Genomic DNA, 19,141 nt, shown 5'->3' with positions numbered 1-19,141 from the left:
TTTCGGTGATTGGTATTTCGAACTAACACCCCATCGGCTCTGTGCTGGAAAACAAAATGTTGAAAAGTAACAGGAGACCGCTCAGGAAATGATATTTTTCCTGGACAATTGCATACCTTCAGGCGCAAAATAGAATCATGTCCCACAAAGATTCAGTAACAGTTAAATGTGGGATCGTCCTAACTTTAATAACTTTCTTCGAATGTGCCGCACTAAACGGTATACATCTTGGTTTAAATTCCTCTTTTCATGCTTAACGCTTCCTTTCCACACGACTGGCGACGGCTCCGACTCCGACTCCAACACAATTACAAAGCTCGATAATCCCCTCAAATAAGCCACACAATAAATTGCGACGCCGACGCCGCCCACCGCGCCCTAATCCGTGGATCCGGTTTGGCTGCAGAGATTTTCACTTTTGAATTATCTTTTCAGGCGGATTCCTGGTGGCAGTTGTGCCGGCGCCAGGCTTTTCGCGCTCCGTTCGCTGCTGTCTGTTGTTGATAAAATAATAAACCTGCCAAACCTGCCCGCAAATCTCTTGCCGTGCGCCCGTGCCCGGACTTAAAGTGTCAGAAAGTGCAACCATCCTTTAACACGGCCCCGTTCTTGTGGCCCGGACTCCCCAGTTTGATTCCCAAGGGGAGGGGGCCGGGTTTGTGGTTACCACCGTGACTCGAGCACCCTCCAGCCATCGGCGACATTTAACGCGACGGTGCAATACGCGGTTTCGGGGTGGTGGCAAAGAAAAACCCATCCACAAAGAAGCACCTCCGGGCCGACCGGGGTTGCAGTGGGAATGAAACCGGAAGCCTTGATAGGCTTTTCCGGTTCGGGAAGGGATTTTCCACACGACCGAGCCAACTGTGAAAAGGTCCTTCGAGGGAAAACGAACGACCTGGAGGGATGGATGCACGGCGTCACGATGCGAAGGACTGTGACTAACTTTTCGCGCGCTACAGTAATTAGGTAACGAGATAAGTGTGCGGCAAAAGTCAACCACGGCCACCGCCACCGGATGTCGGGAAACCCCCGTGGAACACCGGGCGAGGTGATTTTAAACCCGTATTTGATCGCATTTTCCGCATTCATTCGGAAAATAATAACTTCCCACGACAAGCGGCGAGTTGTGTCGAGGATTGTGCCAATGACCTTTAGCTAAAAAAAAATGTCCCTTTTTATAGGAAGTCCAACCGAAAGTTAACTTGTTTGCCACAGTCGCCGCAGTGTTGTTTGTTACATCACCGTTACATACGGCGCTTGTGTTCGCTGTTTTGCACCACTCAAAGAAAGTTTTTATGTTACGGTTTTGCCATATTTTGCGGCCGTGACACGTACCCGCGGGAAAACCGTGTTTCACTCAATCAAGTAGAACTTATAATTGGATCAAGCCACTTGTTTCTGTCGGTTTTGGCCAGGTTATGCTTCCGCATGGCACGAGGCACCAAACGAAGACCTTTCCACAGTTGTCCAAAAACAACAAACCAGGAAAAATTGAAAACCATATTAGCAGCAAAAGGTGCTTTCAAGTTGGCAAAATGACTGATTATTGCACTCCAGCGTGTCTTGGGCATTGAAAAAGAAAGTAACTGGAAAAGGAAAACCCAAAACAACGTCAGGCTCTGTCCCAGGGCAAAAGAAAAGTTAACGAAAGTCTCAAAGGTTTGAGCCGCAGGCCTACATCGATACTTCTTTGTCAATGGAGCGACCCATCTTGAGGCTAACTTTTGGGCTAACTTTTTCCCGCTTTTGTGAAAAGTAAGAGCCCGTCCCTTTTTTCTTCCTTTTTTCGGTTGTGGCCCATTCGCTGCACTCTTCGCAGGCACTTCAAAGTGTTAAGCACGTGCTTGGCGTCGCCGTGACCCGGCCTCAAACATTTCGTGGTGCCCAGAAGGGGTTCCATCCTTAAGTATCATTTACCGACCGCATAACGCGGAGAGCCGGGCAGGCTGGCTTGAATGAAGGCTTTTCTTCGCATCTCCTCAGTGGCTCCTGTTGCACCGGCCGAGCACCGGCAAGTGGTCTGTATTGTTTTACTTTCCACAATTTATCACTAATCCCTTCCCGGGTTCGCGCCAAGCATCCACCATTCGGCCGCCAAAGACGGTGGAAGTTTATTTTTGACTTCCTCCCGTTTTTGGAAAGCGAAACAAAAAGCAAGGTTTTCGAGGGTCTGTCTTTCCATTCATATAGCAGTAAACTTTCTCATCACACACACACACTATGGACCGGCGCGAACACCGGGAATAAAGCCACTGTGAGCCATCCCTTTGCCGTGCGCAGCATAACAGATCATAATTCTCGGGCAATGTTTTGACACTTCTTCGGGGGCCTTACCTTCCTGTCGGCCAACAAAGAACACACAAAAAAGCACTCAACATGAACCGGGCGACCGGTTCAGTGCGTGTTTTGCGTAATCGCCTGCGTAGGCACTCTGATAGGGGTACAAAGGACATTTCGGCAAAAGGATTTCTGACACCCCTTTAGGGGAGTGGCCCGTTGGCGCTGGTGTGTGACGAGGGTTTGCTGCGTGTAGAAAACTTTCGGTTCCGAACCATATGGTGCACTTTTTGATACCGTTTACCGATTTCTGAGGTTGGCTTCTGTTAAGCTTATTTTGAGATTTATTCGAAGCTTGACATTTCTCGTCATAAAAGAAGATTATGAGTTGCCACGAATCGAAGAAACGTTGGTCCTTTGACGTATCTAAGAACACTGGATTCCTCAAAAATCGCTGTACTGCGGGCGGAACGAGGACGATAAGTTAACGGGCGAAATGGCGTAGAGCCAACGCTAACAGCGATAAAAGATCCTCTCGGATCCATTAGAATTACAAATTAATTTCAAGCTTTGCAAACGGCTTGCGGTTCATTCGCCATGTTCCCGACCCCACTGGAAGTGGGCACGAAACTTTCGACAACCGAAAACCGAACTCCGATCCGTCGCAGATACCGCAAATCTTTCGCTTCGCCCACAAAGTTCTTCCCACTCAAGGCAAGAATTTGAATCATCGCCCAAAGAAAGCTCGTGGAAGAGATTTGTCCTTCCACAAAAAGAGGCGACATTTTGCTGTCTCGCCGATGTCCTCCCTAATTTCAGCATGCGCCTTCGGTTGACACCGGCTCGTAAAACAAATACGGCCCACCCTTGAAAACCAACATCATTTCGATTCGATCAACACAAACATGCCAAACCGAAACCTTGTACATAAATCATGGAACTCATCCGGTGGTCCCAAATGTGATTTTACGAAGAACGAAAGGCAGGTGAAAAATCCTGTTCCATCAGCCTCCAAGCGGTGCTACCTCGGCTTCACTGCCCCGGAAAAGGAGAACCGGCTGGCGAAATGGAATTAAATTTCTGTTTAAGATGACAATGGCAAAAGTAAACTCAATTTCACTCTAGACACAGTGTACCTGAGGTAACCCGCCGACGGCTTCGGAGACAAATGCACGCGCTGTTCATTCGAGGTGTCTGATTTTTATGCTCTCCTTCCTGTAAAACTGAGCCCAACCGAGTCATTACAATGCTCCGGCGGTGATGATGTTTGTGAACATTTTGCTTCCAATTGTCGCAGCTTGCGGCTCAGGATGGCGTATCAAGTGGAGAACAGATGATGGCAGAGCAAACGGCGGAGCACGTGACTTAAGCTCCCGGCGGTGAAGGTTGGCCCAGAAGCGGGTTGCACATCGGCGTACAATGTCTGCATGTTGTTTCTGTAAACATCGCCGGCACGAGCATGTCTCGGAGGGCCGCCTTCCTATTGCTTCCGGAAGTGCTCGTCGCGTCGCGTAGGATTAGTATTCGGTGTTTAGCAATAAGTTGCCATTCGACCCCGCCTGCAGCTGGGAGTCATGTTATTCTCCGATCCGTACACTTTCTACTTACGGCTCCAGTCGAGGAGAGTTAAAACACAATTTAATACAACTCCCCGTGCGATGGGAAAATCCGCACCCGGCTCCGGGCAAAATGGCGCGCCCTGAAAACACATGGAAGGATTGTTGTTCGATCAGAAGAGCGACACGTTCCACGGTAGAGGACCGCAGAGACCCAATTATGGCGTGCGTGCGTACTACAAAATCGCACCAAATCCTACAGCTTAATGAAGATAAATAAATTCCGGGCAAAAAATACCACAGCACTCCAATCCTTTACGGACGGCTTCAGGCCAGCGCTTCGGGGCCAAAGGAATAAATTTATTCTGCGAATCTTTCTTTACGCGTTTTTGCTGGCAAAAGTTCTTTCGCTCGTCCGCCCGTCCCACGCTCACACAGTTCGTTAACTTGTTGCGTATTACGCATTTCGACATCAAAGCACCGAAATGATCCTTCGGCTACGTTCGGCGGTCCGACGGACAAAGATTTTGCCTTGTATTCAAATCGGTGGATGAGACAACAACTGGATTATTGTTTATTCATAAATTATGCTAACAAACCTCAAATTTAAAGAAAACCATATTTTATTATGGGGGCCGCTTGGAGTTCTTTGTCTGTGCGAAGGAGGCGCCTGGTGGTTCGCGGACAGTTGTCTTAAAAAATCTTGAAATGTTTAAATTCGTTGTGTTAAATTTGTGATAACATGCTCATCCCATTGTGAGCACCATCGCCATCAAAAGGCCATCTTATAACTCAGTAACAGGTCAATTACATCCCTCGGCTTACCGTTAATTTCTTTCTAATACCCCCATAAATATTCCTGGAACGCAACGGTTATCCTGAAAAACATTCCATCATTCTTATGCTGGAAATGAACTGACCGATCCCTCGCTGCTGCCCGCTGGGCTTAATCAGAAATGGATCAGCTTTAATTGCTATCATCCGTATCTCGTCCCTTGTTCCACCCCGTGCACTACAGGAGACGTGTCCTCCACAATGGTGATGCCGGTCGTTGTGGAAGCAAAACTGCGGAAAACTTGTGCCTCTCCACCGGGTTCCACAGGAAATAGTTTTCACCCGTCGTGACCCTTCCGAAAAGCGATAAAAGATCCCCAAGATTGAGACATTAAACAGTTTCCCGGGTTTAGTAGGGTGGTCGGTGAAAGTCGCTCATGTAGGGAGACCGTTGCAGCTCCGATGGTTTATATTCCGGCTCGATTCGATTGCGGATTACGGTGGGTGACTGAATGGGTGTCCGCACCGCCATGTTCTAGGGAACGGGAAACCCCTGGATCCCTGCAAATGAAATGGGCAGCGAAAGATATAAGTTTGCTGGAGGAGGACATAAAAAATAAATTGAATTTAATCTCGTTACTTCCGCCGTTTGATTCTTGTGGCTTCGGCCGGCCGCACCCCTTATTAACAACTTTGGATTGACAATAAATTGGGTTCAACTGGATTGAGCTGGAAAGTAAAGTTCCATTCTTTCGAAGCATTGTCCGTATTGTCCGCCACAAACATTGAGCATGTGTGAACTCGGAAGAAGCTAATTATCGGTTTAAACTGTCTTCGGTTAAATGTACGATACATACATTTTTCGTGTCAATTCATTCAATCTCGTTAGAACCGCTCAAATTTCTATTGAATCGAGTAGTATTTTTATTTTCAATCTACGGAATATTGTAAAAAATGAGGTGGAATCTGTTACCATTCCAAAAATGTATACCAAATGGCCGGTCTATGTTAAAATTGCATGAATAACAACGCATTTTTCAGATAACAAACATTAAGAGAGGTGCACTACAAGCAAACAAAGAGTCCACTAAGTAAAAAACCCGCAAAAAAGCAAAGCGTTACGGGCCGTTAGCAGTGGCCCCTCTTATCCGGTGGCTCACAGTCTTGGCCAACAGTCCGTTTCAGCCATCTACTTGGGACATCCTTTTGCCGAACTATGTTGGCCGGCGTTATTGAGCAACAAAGTGCATTTTCTACATCCAATAAAGGACACACTGCACAAGTACCACTACGAGAGCACATTGGCCAATGTTGAAGGTTTCCGGAGACCTTCCGTGTCCGTAAGGATCCTCCCGCTCTTTACCGGAAAACCAAAGCCAAACATCGGAATCGACAAAACAAAGCGGAAGAAGGGCTCCCGCTGCCAAATGGAAGGGAAAATTGAATTTTGTACATTTTTGTATCAATTTCTGCGATACCGTGCATGGTCCAACGTCTGCGTGTGGTATTAGGCAGACCAGCCGTATAGGGAATCGTTTCCATAGCCCATATTACGCTTCTAGTTGTAGCTCTATCTTCAAAGCCAGCTTCTTCGTGGCAGGTCTCTTTTTGGGGTGTAATGAAAGCAAGACTGTAGTGCTTTAATCAACCCTTTATCCCACTGCGCACGAGAAAAATGCATACATGACCTGTGTCTGCAGGAGATCCATGTAAACATCATCGTTTCTTGCGCTCCGAAATGATCAAAACAGCCCTCGGCTAATGGACCCATTAGCAGCCACGGGCACACAAAAGCAAAAGAAGAACCCCACTCCTTATTAAACGGCCATGCATTCATCGAACACAGAGTGAGGTGCTAAAAAAATTAAAAAATACTCTACACCGCCATGTGGGAGTCGAGTCTTACAGGTGGTTCGCAGGTGAAGCTAATTAAGCTGATTATTTTCCACTTCCTCGCGGAAAGCCATTCCGCGACTGGCAAACTGGTAACCTTTTCTCGACCCAATCAGACTGATCGCCAGCTCGGATCGGATCCAGTTCCCGGAGTGAAGGTCCGCCCAATCGTTGAGCTCAAAGTGGGCTTCCCGGCAGTTGTGCGGGGTGGCCGAACCATGGCACCAAATTCCACGGTGCTGCCAGCTCCTCCAGCCATCTCTGGCGGCGAAAAATGTAATTAGAGCTAATGACTTCCATTCACTCGCTGGATTGCACTTGGACCGGATGTATTTTATTTTGCTCCGCTTTCGGTTTTATCACTCCCAGGATTTTTTTGTTTTCTGTCGCACGTCTAGTCCTTTTTGCAAACCGATGCTGCTGCCGGCATCATCTATCGGCACGACGACGGGCACCATCGGGAAGCGAGTGCAACGAAACGAACTGGGCACTGGCACTCTAGCGAGTCCACTCCCAGACGGGGGCAGTAGGACGGAAATGGGAGCATAAAATGCAACGGAGATGAACTACGACGACTGATTGCAACTCTGCCGACCGGCCGGCCGGCCAGCCATGCTGTACGCCTTGATTATCGCAATGAATGAAACCATGCAACCATTCAGCGGGAAGTGCGTCAGGATTGCTTCTGCTTCGCGCAACTGGAATGGAACAAAGAAGCAATTCCAAATGGGCCGCGCTTTCCCGAGGACTTCCAGCGGACGGCCGGCTCCATGGCGCAGCCTTTAACTGCCATGTCTGCCATGATTTTATAATGATTTTTAATTAATGAGGCACCAGCGAACCGTCTTGCCGTTGTGAGCCGTGTCGAAAATGTTATCTAAAATAAATAGTTGGCAAGCTTATATTTAAACTGCCATCTCGTAAAAGTTGAGTCGAGAATTTGGCCAAGCCACACTTGCATATCATCGCCCAACTGTGCACCGTCATCGATGAACGATTCACGCCACACCTCATAACTGCTTGCGATGCAGCAAAGTTTTGGGGACAACGTTATGATCCTTCGCCTAGCTGATTGTCCCGTTACGGGACGTTTCGCTCGTTCGCTAATCTATTTTTCAATTTGGTACGGGAAACGGGAACCAACTTCTACTTCATCGACGTCACAAAGTTGTACCATAGCCATCCACTACCAGTATCGGTACGGGCCACCTTGAGACTTGCGAATTCTCAAACATAAGGCCACCTACCGGTGGAACTATAACTACTATGCCAAAGTTTTGTGGCCGAAAACTGCCACGTGAATCTCGGTTCGTTTGCGATCAAAAATGTTTAATATCACACTGCAACGGGGTTTTGCAGTGTGATATTAAACTGCAACGGGAACGCCCAGCAGCGCAACACTGGCCGGGTTCTATAAAATTGTAATAATGCCAATAAAACGACACCTGCGTACCTAACCATTCCGTGCCGGTCATTAGTGTCGTACGCACGGCTTAAGTAAATGAACGCAATTATGCCGCACGCCAAAATTAAGACGCCTTCAGGGACGGAGCTACACCGAGCAAGTACAGGACCTGGGGCAAATTTAGGCTATTGGAAGACAAAAAAGTGTGTGTTAAGAGAGGTGTGGTTAAAAGGAAAAAAGGAAGTGCTCGGAATGGACGAAACACTTGCAAAATCAACGAAATTAAACGCCTAGAAGAATGGCGAACCGTGCCCAGGGCCAGTTATTTTTTCTACTCCGCTCCGCTTAACCGGACCACCGGAGGCCGTAAGACCTGAATGTTACTATGTTGACGTTTAATTAATCACGTTTCAAGTTTTTTCTTTTTGCAAATGCCGTTCCGTTCCTTTTCTGGCCTTTTCCCGCAGAGTTTTACATCATCGCAGCGCGGCCAGAAGGGAGACTGATGAAAAGTTAAATTTCTTTCATTCACTGAAGCGGGAGGCTCTCGGTTCGGTCGTCACTCCCGACACGACGATTAGACGGATCGGAATGTAACGAAGCGAACCGAGGCGAATCCTTGCCGAAGTCGAGAGTAGTCAGTCGAACGAGAATTTGAGTGCTTGCTGCGCTCCGGCAAAAAAAAAGAATTCTGCCTTCTTTTATTAAATCCCTCATTGCCTATTGGTGTTCAAGTTTTGTTTTGGTGCGAAAATTACATGTCCTGAATTCTTGTTGCATCGATTCGAGTCGTCTATTGCTATGGTCGGATTGAGATTGAGAGACCACACTTGCATATTTGGCTTTTAAAATACGTTGGACTCCTGTCCGTACGTCCATCCACATAAATCCCGTCCGTAAAATGTTAATTCTCATGCACCGCTTCTGTAAGGACTCGATACGGCCTTAAACGGCCTTAAAGTACACCCAAGAGTAGTAGTTAGTGATATAAAATTCCCTTTCAGACCATCCGCTAGTCCAATGGGCCGGTGGTCACCATGATTAACTTTCACCCAACACACGGGTGAAGCTCAACACTGCGGACTACCGTCAGATCATGCTGGTTGCTAGTCAAATATTGACCATCCACTTCATAAGCCTGCATTTACACGTTCGATCATCAAAGTTCAATGAGGCGTAGGCCGCACGGCAAACACGACTCGGCACCGCGCCGCGCCATCGAGAGCATCGATGGTCAGGTGTACGGGTGGAACACCCGGCCACCCCTCGTGTTATCCGATAAACAAACACGGGACCCGGTTGGAGATTCGCCATTTTTTTGTTGTTGCTTCGAGCCCCTCTCGGCTAAAGTGCTTAAAATGGTGGGCAAGTTATCCTAACGACGCTATTTGGAGCACTTCCGGAATGGAGCTTAAGAGTTTTTGCTTGAAACTCTTCCCCCGCTGGGTTAGTTGGCCGCCCGGGGATTATGGAAAAAGAAATAGTTTCCCATCGGTACAGCGAGAGCAAGGAGGAGGAACCAATTTGACTGAATTATGTATCGCCACGGGCCATGGGCCATCGAGCCCGTGCGCTTCGCTCAAACTTAAAACGGAATTCTTAAACTAAAGCCACCCCGCTCCAGTTTTCTGTGGGAAGTGTGTCATCATCATCAGCGTGGTAGACAATCACTCTCCGCCGTCCGCACTTTCCTTCGTGGCGCAAGTTGACGAACGTTAAACGCTCCTTCGTACCAAGATTGCATTCCGGCCACTGATTCTTCCTCGGTGCCCCTCGGTTCCGGACGCAGCCAGCGTGGTTCCCAGCGGAAACGAAACTAATTTATGATGTCCCTCGACGGAAGCCGACGCTGGGAAGAGTCAGCTCTCTGTGAAGCCGCGGTTAAACGAGTTGCCTACGGGACTCCGGATGCAGTCGGTTGTCGGAGAGCTTCCCGTTTCGTGTAGGAACTGGTTGGCAGCATGCGATTTAGTGCCGCAGAACCAATTAAAGCTCTCTCGAGCTTTGAGCTTCAGAAGCGTTCCCAAACAATCTTCAATCGACTCCGCAATAAAGATCCCCTTTTCTGGCCGTCAACTAACCATTTCTACAATTCTTGGCCTTTCTTACAGAGAACGTTTGGCGGACGGACTTGGACTTCATGGTGACGCACAGCGACCGTCTGGTGGTGCTTTCGTTCATGACCTCCTCGCCGACGTACCCGAACACCAGCACCACGGCGCGACCCGGGATGACGGAGCTCGAGCGGAAGCTGTACCGGAACGGGTACCTCGAGCACAGCGATCTGGTGGAGAAGTTCTCGAGCTACGACGACGACGACGATGCGTTCGGTGGACTCGACACGAGCGACGAAGCGTTCCGGACGCACGAAGCCCTCGAGATGGGCGCTGGTGGTGAGTCGTTCGGTGGCTCTTCGAGCTCATCGGTGGCATTCTCGACCATGGTCGACTATGCGAGCGAAAATGTGACCACACTTCAGACGCTGCCACCGGTGCGCAACCTACTCACCACAACCACCACCTCGACGAGTCCGGTACCGCCGAGATTGAAGGCCCCAACCTCCACGCTCACGTCGACCGTCCCGTACTCTAGTGCCGAAGGAACCACCGCTGCCGGGGGCAGTAGCCGTGAGAGCCGCCGGAAGGAGGCGAACCGAGCCCACCGGAAGATACACGGATCGGGCAAGGGACACTCGGGAGCGAAGGGCAAGTCACAGCACGGTCACCACGCCGGCAATCACCACCACCACCAACATCAGCACAGTCACCAAGAATCACGGAATCGGTACGGGGAAGACATCGACACGCGGCTCGAGCTCCAGGAGCACCGCGAACTGGACTGGAGTCTGCTCAATCAACCCGAGGGTACACCAACGCTCCTCGAGACACCCGGCGGCGGCGGCGGTGGGAATCGAGCTCCCAAGGAACCGTCGCCAGCTCCGGCAGTTACGTCGAAAAGTCCCCCCCGGCGTACCACAACCCAGCTGCCTCCGACGACCTCGGTTCCGGTGATGAAGAAACCGCCCGCTACGAAGGACAGTGACATCCACGTGCTCAAGCCGGTCAACCTGCCGGAGAACGTCGTGCCTTCGACCCCGGTGACGACGGATTCGAAGATCATCGAAATCAAGCCCAGCACCGGGAGCGTCACGAGCGGGGGACGCAAAAGCAAGCGCTCCGAGCCGTCGGCGACGGACCCAGCGGTGGACAGTTTCAGCAGCGAAAGTCTCGAAAGCATCGAAAGCATCCCCAGCGTCGACGAGGACGAGTTCATCATCAAGGACGAGAACGGGATGGAGATCAAGCCGGCCTTTCTGATCGGTGCCATTCCGAGCGCCAACCTGACGTTCAAGCCGCTGGAACTGTCCGGCTTTCCGGCTCTGCTGGCGGCCATTTTTGGCTCGCCGGCGGACCGTCAGTTTAGTGCGGCGTCAGTGTGGGCCACGGTGCCGAGCCTGGAGTTTGTAAATCTGGCCATTGCGCTGGCCGTGTGGGCCGTTCGCTACCCGTCCGTCTTCTGGCACACGTCCAAGTCGTTCGCCTGTCTATTCAGCTTGCAGATGATCGCGAACGGAGCCGACATCCTGCTGAGCTTTGCCGGCGCGAGTGTCCTGTACAAGCTGCAAACCCTCGGCCAGGCGCTACCGTTGCAGGCACCGGCGCTGATTCTAAACGGCACCGTCACACTCGCCCTGACGATCCTGGCGCTCATCCTTACGATCGCTTCCTCGATGGTGCTGTACCTGTACGGGCACGGCAAGCTGACGGCGAAGGTGCGCGATCGCCGCCTGATCACGGCCAAGCACAGTGCGGACGTGTGGGCTTACTTTGCGCACTGCTCGTCCCTGTGCTTCGTGCTGGCGCTGGCCGTCGTGAAGGCTCCGCTGATGCACGATCTCTGCGCCACCTACCGGGGCAGTCTCGATGGAGCCGTTCTTGCCGCGGGTATGTCCGGATTCACAATCCACGATGGAGCACACACAAACTGTCTCTCTCTCTCTCTCTCTATCTTCTGCAGCTATGGGCTCCGTGCTCCATCTGTTCCTCTGGATCGTCCTGTGGTTGGGACTGACGGCGAAGCGTCGCTGGCACTTTAAGCTACCGCCGCTCGATGGAGGCCGCTTCGGGGGTGCCTCTGGCGGGGGTGCTGCCGGTCAACCGCTGCTGCGTGGACAGGGAAGCGTACGCTCACCCGGCGTCGGGGTTCCAGGTGGACTACCGACCGGTCTACCGCCACCCGGCACCAACTCGTCGGGCGGCGAGGAAGACACGATCTACTGGCCCAAGATTGCGCCCAACTCGCCCAAACTGAAGGTCACGTTCAACGAAGTTACCAGTACGTCCTCTGCCACTCACGGTCCAATCGGGCCACACGAACACGGCAAGCGGTAAAGCATTCAAGACAAGTCCTCACGGCTGGTGGCCGAATTCGCGTGTTGTTTGCGTGTTGTTGTTTGTGTGTTTTGCTTTTACGTTCTGAAATTTCTATTTCTTTTGCTTGAACTGTTAGCATGGTTAGAGGTTAGGTTTGCATCCCACAGCCCAGCACCTGGCCAGCATTGCACCAACCCGTAGGCTTTCTCGTAGGGTGAGCCATCAAGTGTTTGGATTTTAAACTACCGATTACGTGACTTTTTAGACGTAGAATGTTTTTCCAGATTTTAAAGTTTAAAGTTAAAAGTTTTTTCCAAATTGGGGATTCTTCAACTCAAGTTAGATGAAATCTTCGGCGTTGAATTGAAGTTGAAAACTTAAATGACTTGGCACCCCTTCTTCAGAATCCAAACACTAGATGGACCACCCTCGTTTATCTCCGACGAGTCCACATCCGAAACCACAGCGCCCAGAGCGATCTCTCGAAAGAAGTCCTTTCTATAGCACGTCTGTGTGTGTTTGTTTGTGTACGTAACTCCTCACTAGCGCTTGTCTGTTTGTTTGCATCGTTTGCGTTTCATTGTGTCCATCGCGCCCCCCAAAGCAAAAACTAACCGACCGTACCGACCATTCCGCTTGTCCATCGCCAGCCATCCGTCCGGTGGAACCACGATACGTGTGTCCAGTGTTACGGGGGAAACTGATGACGGAGACTACGCTACGCTAAGGGGCCCGCCGGGCGATCTGCTCGGTCACCTGGGCCCCTACGAGCACCCTGCCCCGTCCGGTTCTCCGCCACCTCCTCCACCGCCCCCGTCTGACGATTGCGATCTGCTGGATGTGGCCAGCAACAGCAACACACTGGTCGGCAGCATCAACGCGGACCACGCCGACGACACGTCCGAGGAGGGCAAGCTGTTGGCGTGCGTCCGGGACGACAGCGTGACGTACGCCTCGACTCGCGATCTCGAGCCTCCCCTCAACCGGACGGTGTCGCGCGAAACGTTCGTGCGGTCACCGGAGCAGCTCTGCAGTCCGCTGGCTCCCGTCACCGTGACCGTTCACAACCATCTCGAGAACTCCGTAAGTCTGATCTACTTTTCGACCGGGAACTCCACTAATGGACCCTCGTCCCCTGTCGTTCACTAGGGCCCTGGATCAACGCCCCGTTGTCTGCGGCGGGCTGACTCCGGCATGCCGACGGAGGCCCTAACGCCACGGTCCGACTCTACCTCAACCGAGAGCTCTACGTCACCGCCCGACTGCCGGGACGCACCGTCGGAAACGTCGAGCGGGGTGCACTCGGGCGAGGAAGGGCGCGACGAGGTCGTCATCCGGCCGCGCTCGGGTCCGTACAAGTCGGTCATCAAGGCGCCGCCACCGCCGGCCATTCAGGAGGAACCGTTCGGTCGCTCGACCAACATGAAGATGTCCAGCTTCAACAAGGACGGCACCAGCGCCACGCTGCCCCTGACGCGGGGGTCCCACGACCTGCACCACCACGCCGACTACCCGCAGTGCAGCACGATGCCCCTGCCGGCCGGTTACCACCAGCAGCAGGCGCAACACAACCTCCTCTATCACTCCCAGACATCGTTCGGTCCGCAGCCGGTTCACTCCGGTGCCGGCGGACGGCAACCACAGCACACGACCCTCCCGAACGGTGTCCGGTACGCCACGTCGTCGAACCAGTTCCTCAAGCGAATGCCGTACATGAAGAACGCCGAATCACCGTACGGCCACCTGGGGCTGGGGGCCGGCCATCACACCTTCTCCAAGCTTCTGCACGACCCGCTCGGCTCGACCGGCACCATGATGATGATGCCCGGGGTCCCCGGCCACCCCCACGGCCACGGCCACATGCCAGCGCACTCGCACTCGAACCACAGCACGTTCCTGCCGCCCGCCACCATCCCGGAGGACCGCGATTCGGCCAACTACTCGATGATCTCCGACCAGGACCGGGAGATGTACATAAACGCGCCCAGCCACATCGCACCGATGCACCACTAGGCCGCGTCGGCCCGCAGTCTATCCGCTTGCCTTCATACTCTAAGCGATTCATGCTCTCTGTACATAGGATCTGTCCATCTCGTAGAATACGCTAATCACTCACACTCACACAGTGTACATAGAATACGCCGCGGGAGCGATGGTTCCTTTGGCAAACATTGCTATCGCCATGTCATTCGCATCTTCGTGCTTGCCTTTAGCGCCACTGTAGAGGATCTTGGTCCTTCGAGTTCAAGATCATGTTCCGCCATCCCGCGCAATCATCTAGCAATACTAGGGCTGGACGGAGAAAGAAGGCATACGGTGAAGGGAGTCTTCTGGGATCGAACTGCTCAACTACTCAACTAACCCGCTAATCGTTTCGCCGCTTTGAAAGAGATCAGACTTTCGAACCGTAGCCTGTTCGAAGTCGATGTCTTTCGTTTGAATATTGCATATCGAAGCCGTAGCGCCGAAGTGGAAGCCCCGGAAAACGGTCCACGAACGCGGCGGACGACTACGCAACAGCCATATCCAAGATTCTGCGCGAGTAACAAACATACCAAACCAAAGCACAGCCATATCACCGTAATTGTCCCGCCAGACGACGAACCCGAAACGGATACATATGATGGAGCGTAGTGAAGCGGTAGAGAGAAGGACGTATATTTTTCTCCGTCATCCCAAGCAACGGAAGGCGATGCATATTTTGAACGATTTATAGCATTTACAGCGAACAGAGGCCAATCGAGAAGGTGAAACAGTCCATACAGACCACATACTCTCCATCGTGAACGCAACATCCATCATAGAACCCGCTGATCAGGAAACGAAACATATTAGCAGCAACAGCAACAGCATTCGAACCGCCACGAAACGGTGCTACGGAGGCATGGCAGCGTTGTAGTATTGTAACCACAGGACAATATAAACATGAGACCGATTTTTGCTTCCCACTCAACCTTCGGCGCCCCCCGCCCAGACGGAATGGCGGCGACCGTGTAGTGGGACTTTACCGAGTCACTAGCGACACTTGAGACAGGTTTACCGTGCAGGCCGTAATTGAAACTGAACCATGAAACAATAAACTATTACTATCGCATAAGGAAACGGAGACGGGACGGAGAGGCCAACCGATGCCGGAACGCTAACCCAAATAACGCAACCCCTTTTTACGATACACGTTTCGGGGGCTGGCCTCTTTTTGGGCCGGGTGGGCAACCCAGAACACAGTATAAATGTATAAATGCTCAGCTCAGAATGGTGGCTTAGATCGCAGCAAGATCGTTCTATTGGACAGCATTTCGGAGAAGGAGAAGAAGGTAAAATGTAGCAAAATTTTACGGAAAAGCATTCAACTCAGTTTCACTTCAAAGGCAGCGGTTCCAGGGCTCACAGCTCCCGAATAATGATCAAGTGATCAAGTTGCTCACACCACATGGGGAATGTTCGCGATCTCGAAATTCGAAAACGTTCCTTCCAGTCTGACGAAAATGACCTGACACATTGGCCGGTCGGACACCAAAAATCTGCCTGCCGGCGTTGGCGCGAGTGTGTAGTTAAAATTTACAATGATCGATTAGTCATATACGACCGTGTTTTTGTAATGCGCCCTTTTACTAACATTTACAACCGTGGGCGGCCCATGCTCAGGACCTCGATGTCCACACACTCTGCGCCCTCTGCGGAGCCGGCATCAGGAAACAGAACAGGACACAGGATCGACCGCTGTGTTCGACGTCGCTCCAGAAAAACCATAAGCCACTTTTCCTTCACCGACGGTGATCGGGTTGTACAGCTCATTCGTGTGAGAAACTCAGAATATTCCTTCACATTCAGTCGATTACCGTGCTGTGACTTGCATATTGGCGGGCCAGATGTGTATTGCTTGAATTGCTCTCCCTGCTTCGTGCTTCGTTTCTTTTGCTTCCGGAACCTGGGTTTGGCCACCCCCCACTAAACTATCGATAACGGAAAACGGATTCGCGCAAACTGCAACGCTATTTATTGGACGTCTCGTTTGGCGAACCTGCGCTGAGGGTTCGTGCCAGAAACGGAGAGAATTAAACCGAAAAGATTGATAAGGAACGCTCGGTAAGCTAAAGAGTTACAGAGAAAAGCTTATTTATACATATAGACCCAAATATATATATATTATATACACTTAAACACACTTATTGTAGTATGATAAGGAAAAGGACAATGCGTAAAATCAAAGCATAACGAACGAATGCGATAGTAAGATACGCGACGGGGCGAGAGGACCTTACGCTGACAATTAGGCTTATCGGGACCGATGTGTATAGTAATGTTTAGTTATCGATTGAACAGTCCCGAATATTCGCTCTTAGTCAATATACTTCCCTCACTACGTATTGAATGTGTTGATCCGGCTAGTAGTCCACCCAGAACACCGCACGGCGACACAATTAAGAGGACCGCAATTGGCAAAGCAATTGGCAATTAAAATCATCACAAACAAACTAAACTGGCCGTTTTAATTCGAATTTGGTTCGTGTTCGTGCTTTTTTTAAATTCAAAATTCAAAATCCACCTTCTACTACCAGCAGCAGCAACACACGGCGGACGCGAACCGGAAACTGGGAATGGTTTGGACCCGCACAGCAACGTGGAGACTGATTAGACTGACTTTAGCCACGAACCCCCTGGGGCGCCCCCGGGTATTTGACGACCTGTACCGAACGAGCTTGATTTGTTTCTCTTTCCGCTAGCGATAAGGCCGTTAAGTTTCGCTCTCTTTGCCGCTCATTTACCGTTGGGTTAGCTAATTTTTCCATTACACACCGATCTACAGCAACCGATCAAGTACATCGTAGCATAAGAAAACAATGTAAAAAGGTGAGGTGTGATGAGCCCTCGGTGAGAGGGACGCGTCCAGTTTCACATTCTTTCTCTAACCTATCCGTAATGCTTGAATAAACTGTATCAAGATGGGAAAACATAAGCTGCTACACAGAGTAATGTAATGCCACTAACTAACTACCGGCCACCGCTAGACGCTGACGCTCGTATCAATGGAACGACGGCAGGGCGCTAAGGAAACCCAGAAACCAAATCACAATAAACCACCGCTTTATGTAAAAGTATAAAACGAAGGCCGAAGGGACACATTTAGAGGGACAAACATCCGAACATTCGAAGAATAGTTTTTTGGCCTTCCTTGAAAATCAGAAAACAAAGAAACATTCCTTTAGTACGCGTTGTTGTGTGTTTTATTAAACGTTTCACGGCCTGCTGCGCGATCACCGCCAATGAGCCGCGGAAAGGATTACAAAGTAAATGAATGGAAAAAAGGATCCCTCGCGTTTAATCCATGCGCGTTTTCAGCTTCTTCACCGTGATCTTTTCCTTCTCGATGATGTACACGGTCGCACCCCAACCGGAGATGGCGTCACGGTCGAACGCGTTCACCAGGGACTGCGAGATGACCTCGAACAGATTGTTCGGCTCCAGATCCGGCTTCCAGAGCGTCTCGCACATACCGTACAGCTGTTCCGCGCAGGTACCGACCACAACGAAATCGTTCGGCAAGTTGGGACACCCGATCAGGTCCATGTTGCAGATGAACGGTTCGTAGGTTTTCGGGTCCAGGCCGGCGATCACCGGCTCGATGAAGTACGGTCCGAAGCGCTTCTCGTACAGAAAGTTGGAGAGCATCGCCGAGAACCGCTCCGGGGTCATCTGTCGGTTCTCGCGCACCTCGTACAGATTCTTCCGGAACAGTAGCCGCTGGTACACGGTCAGGATGTCCGTCTGCAGCCCGACCAGCCCGAGATACATGTGTGGGTTGATTTCAAACACTTTGTCGAAGTCTGTCGCAATCGTTTGTGCCTGCACGCCAAAGCGATGATCCGTCGCGACGGCCACACAGTTCTTGCCCTTCATCGCCACCACGCAACCACCGTTGTACGCCAGAATCGACATCGCTGGAGTGGCCTTATCTAACTATTCCTTTGCCAATAACACTGTGAACGGAAGCAGATTTCTTTTGTAAGAATCGAGTATTTCAGTGAAAGAAGCAACACAATTACCTACAAACTGTTCGGGCGCCGCAAGAGGTTAGCTGTTTACTTGCAGTTTTGCGGTGGCAATGACAGGACAGAAATTTTGACAGCCGACAGTTTGCTGACGATGGAACCCATCAGCTAGCGACACTCGAGATTGACGACCTAGTGAAATGGAATTATTTTTGCATTTCTTTGGTTTAAGAAAATAAAAGATACTTTGAGCAGCTAGAAACTGGTTGAATTGAATTAAAAAAGATTTTCAACAAATGCAATCAATTTTTACTTTCCTATTTTTTCCCCATGTTTGAGCTACCAGGCTTTGAGCTACTCTGATTTGAATGTTCACGAGCACACACACAGGCGCACACAGCATCATAACATTTTCGCCCATATGTTCACTGTTTACACGCACTTTGGGAAAACATGGTCATAAATCAACTTTAAAAAGTGAGTGTTTTAGTAATATTTTCCTAAAATAGACAAGTTATCTATGACCAAGCCGAATTCCTTCTCGAAATACCTTTCTGATTTGCGTAGATTCCGAGAATTTATCTGTGAAAGTCAAAAGAGTGATAAAATTACATTTTAAAATCATTTTTATCAAACATTCTCCATAGTGCCGATATCGGGATTCGAACCCAAAGTTGCGTAACAACTAACGGTTGCGCGTCACGGTGTGATATGAAATATTTGTCAAAAGTTTCTATAAGGTTCTGTTTCACACTGCTTTCTCGATAGATGGCTTTTTTTAAACTAAAAAATTCAGTTACAGTGTATCAAAACTTTGAATAATGATTCCGAGGATCAATAATAACAATACACTATAAGAGGATTTTAGGT

General features: G+C 50.4%; 2 protein-coding genes across 3 annotated transcripts in view; one reads left to right on the top strand and one right to left on the bottom strand.

The window, feature by feature from the left end:
* The window catches only part of LOC128270184 (protein tincar), a 32,350-nt gene extending 18,056 nt beyond the window's left edge, over positions 1 to 14,294 (top strand). The window contains exons 3-6 of the mRNA XM_053007589.1: positions 10,020 to 11,852; positions 11,926 to 12,295; positions 12,932 to 13,364; positions 13,431 to 14,294. Coding sequence (XP_052863549.1) covers positions 10,020 to 11,852; positions 11,926 to 12,295; positions 12,932 to 13,364; positions 13,431 to 14,294 — 3,500 coding nt within the window. The remainder of the gene's footprint in view (positions 1 to 10,019; positions 11,853 to 11,925; positions 12,296 to 12,931; positions 13,365 to 13,430) is intronic.
* Positions 14,295 to 17,600: 3,306 nt separating this feature from the next.
* Positions 17,601 to 18,378, bottom strand: LOC128272796 (proteasome subunit beta type-3). Of its 2 annotated transcripts, none has more exons than XM_053010674.1 (2): positions 18,326 to 18,378; positions 17,601 to 18,259 (listed from the first exon to the last, which is right to left on the bottom strand). In XM_053010674.1, the coding sequence occupies exon 2, from the start codon at positions 18,216 to 18,218 to the stop codon at positions 17,601 to 17,603; it is 618 nt and encodes a 205-aa protein (XP_052866634.1). In that variant the 5' UTR covers positions 18,219 to 18,259; positions 18,326 to 18,378. The 2 variants fall into 2 exon arrangements, with proteins under 2 accessions (XP_052866634.1, XP_052866636.1); XM_053010676.1 differs by having other exon boundaries at positions 18,330 to 18,375.
* Between the last annotated feature and the right edge of the window lie 763 nt (positions 18,379 to 19,141).

The sequence above is a fragment of the Anopheles cruzii genome, chromosome 3, assembly GCF_943734635.1.
Source record: "Anopheles cruzii chromosome 3, idAnoCruzAS_RS32_06, whole genome shotgun sequence".
NCBI lineage: Eukaryota > Metazoa > Arthropoda > Insecta > Diptera > Culicidae > Anopheles > Anopheles cruzii.
Note: the sequence above shows the minus strand (reverse complement) of the source record. Positions and strands in the feature narration are given on the sequence as shown.

Excerpts from the sequence above, each read along its gene's own strand:
- LOC128272796 (XM_053010674.1), bottom strand. The coding sequence starts at position 18,218 with ATGTCGATTCTGGCGTACAACGGTGGTTGCGTGGTGGCGATGAAGGGC.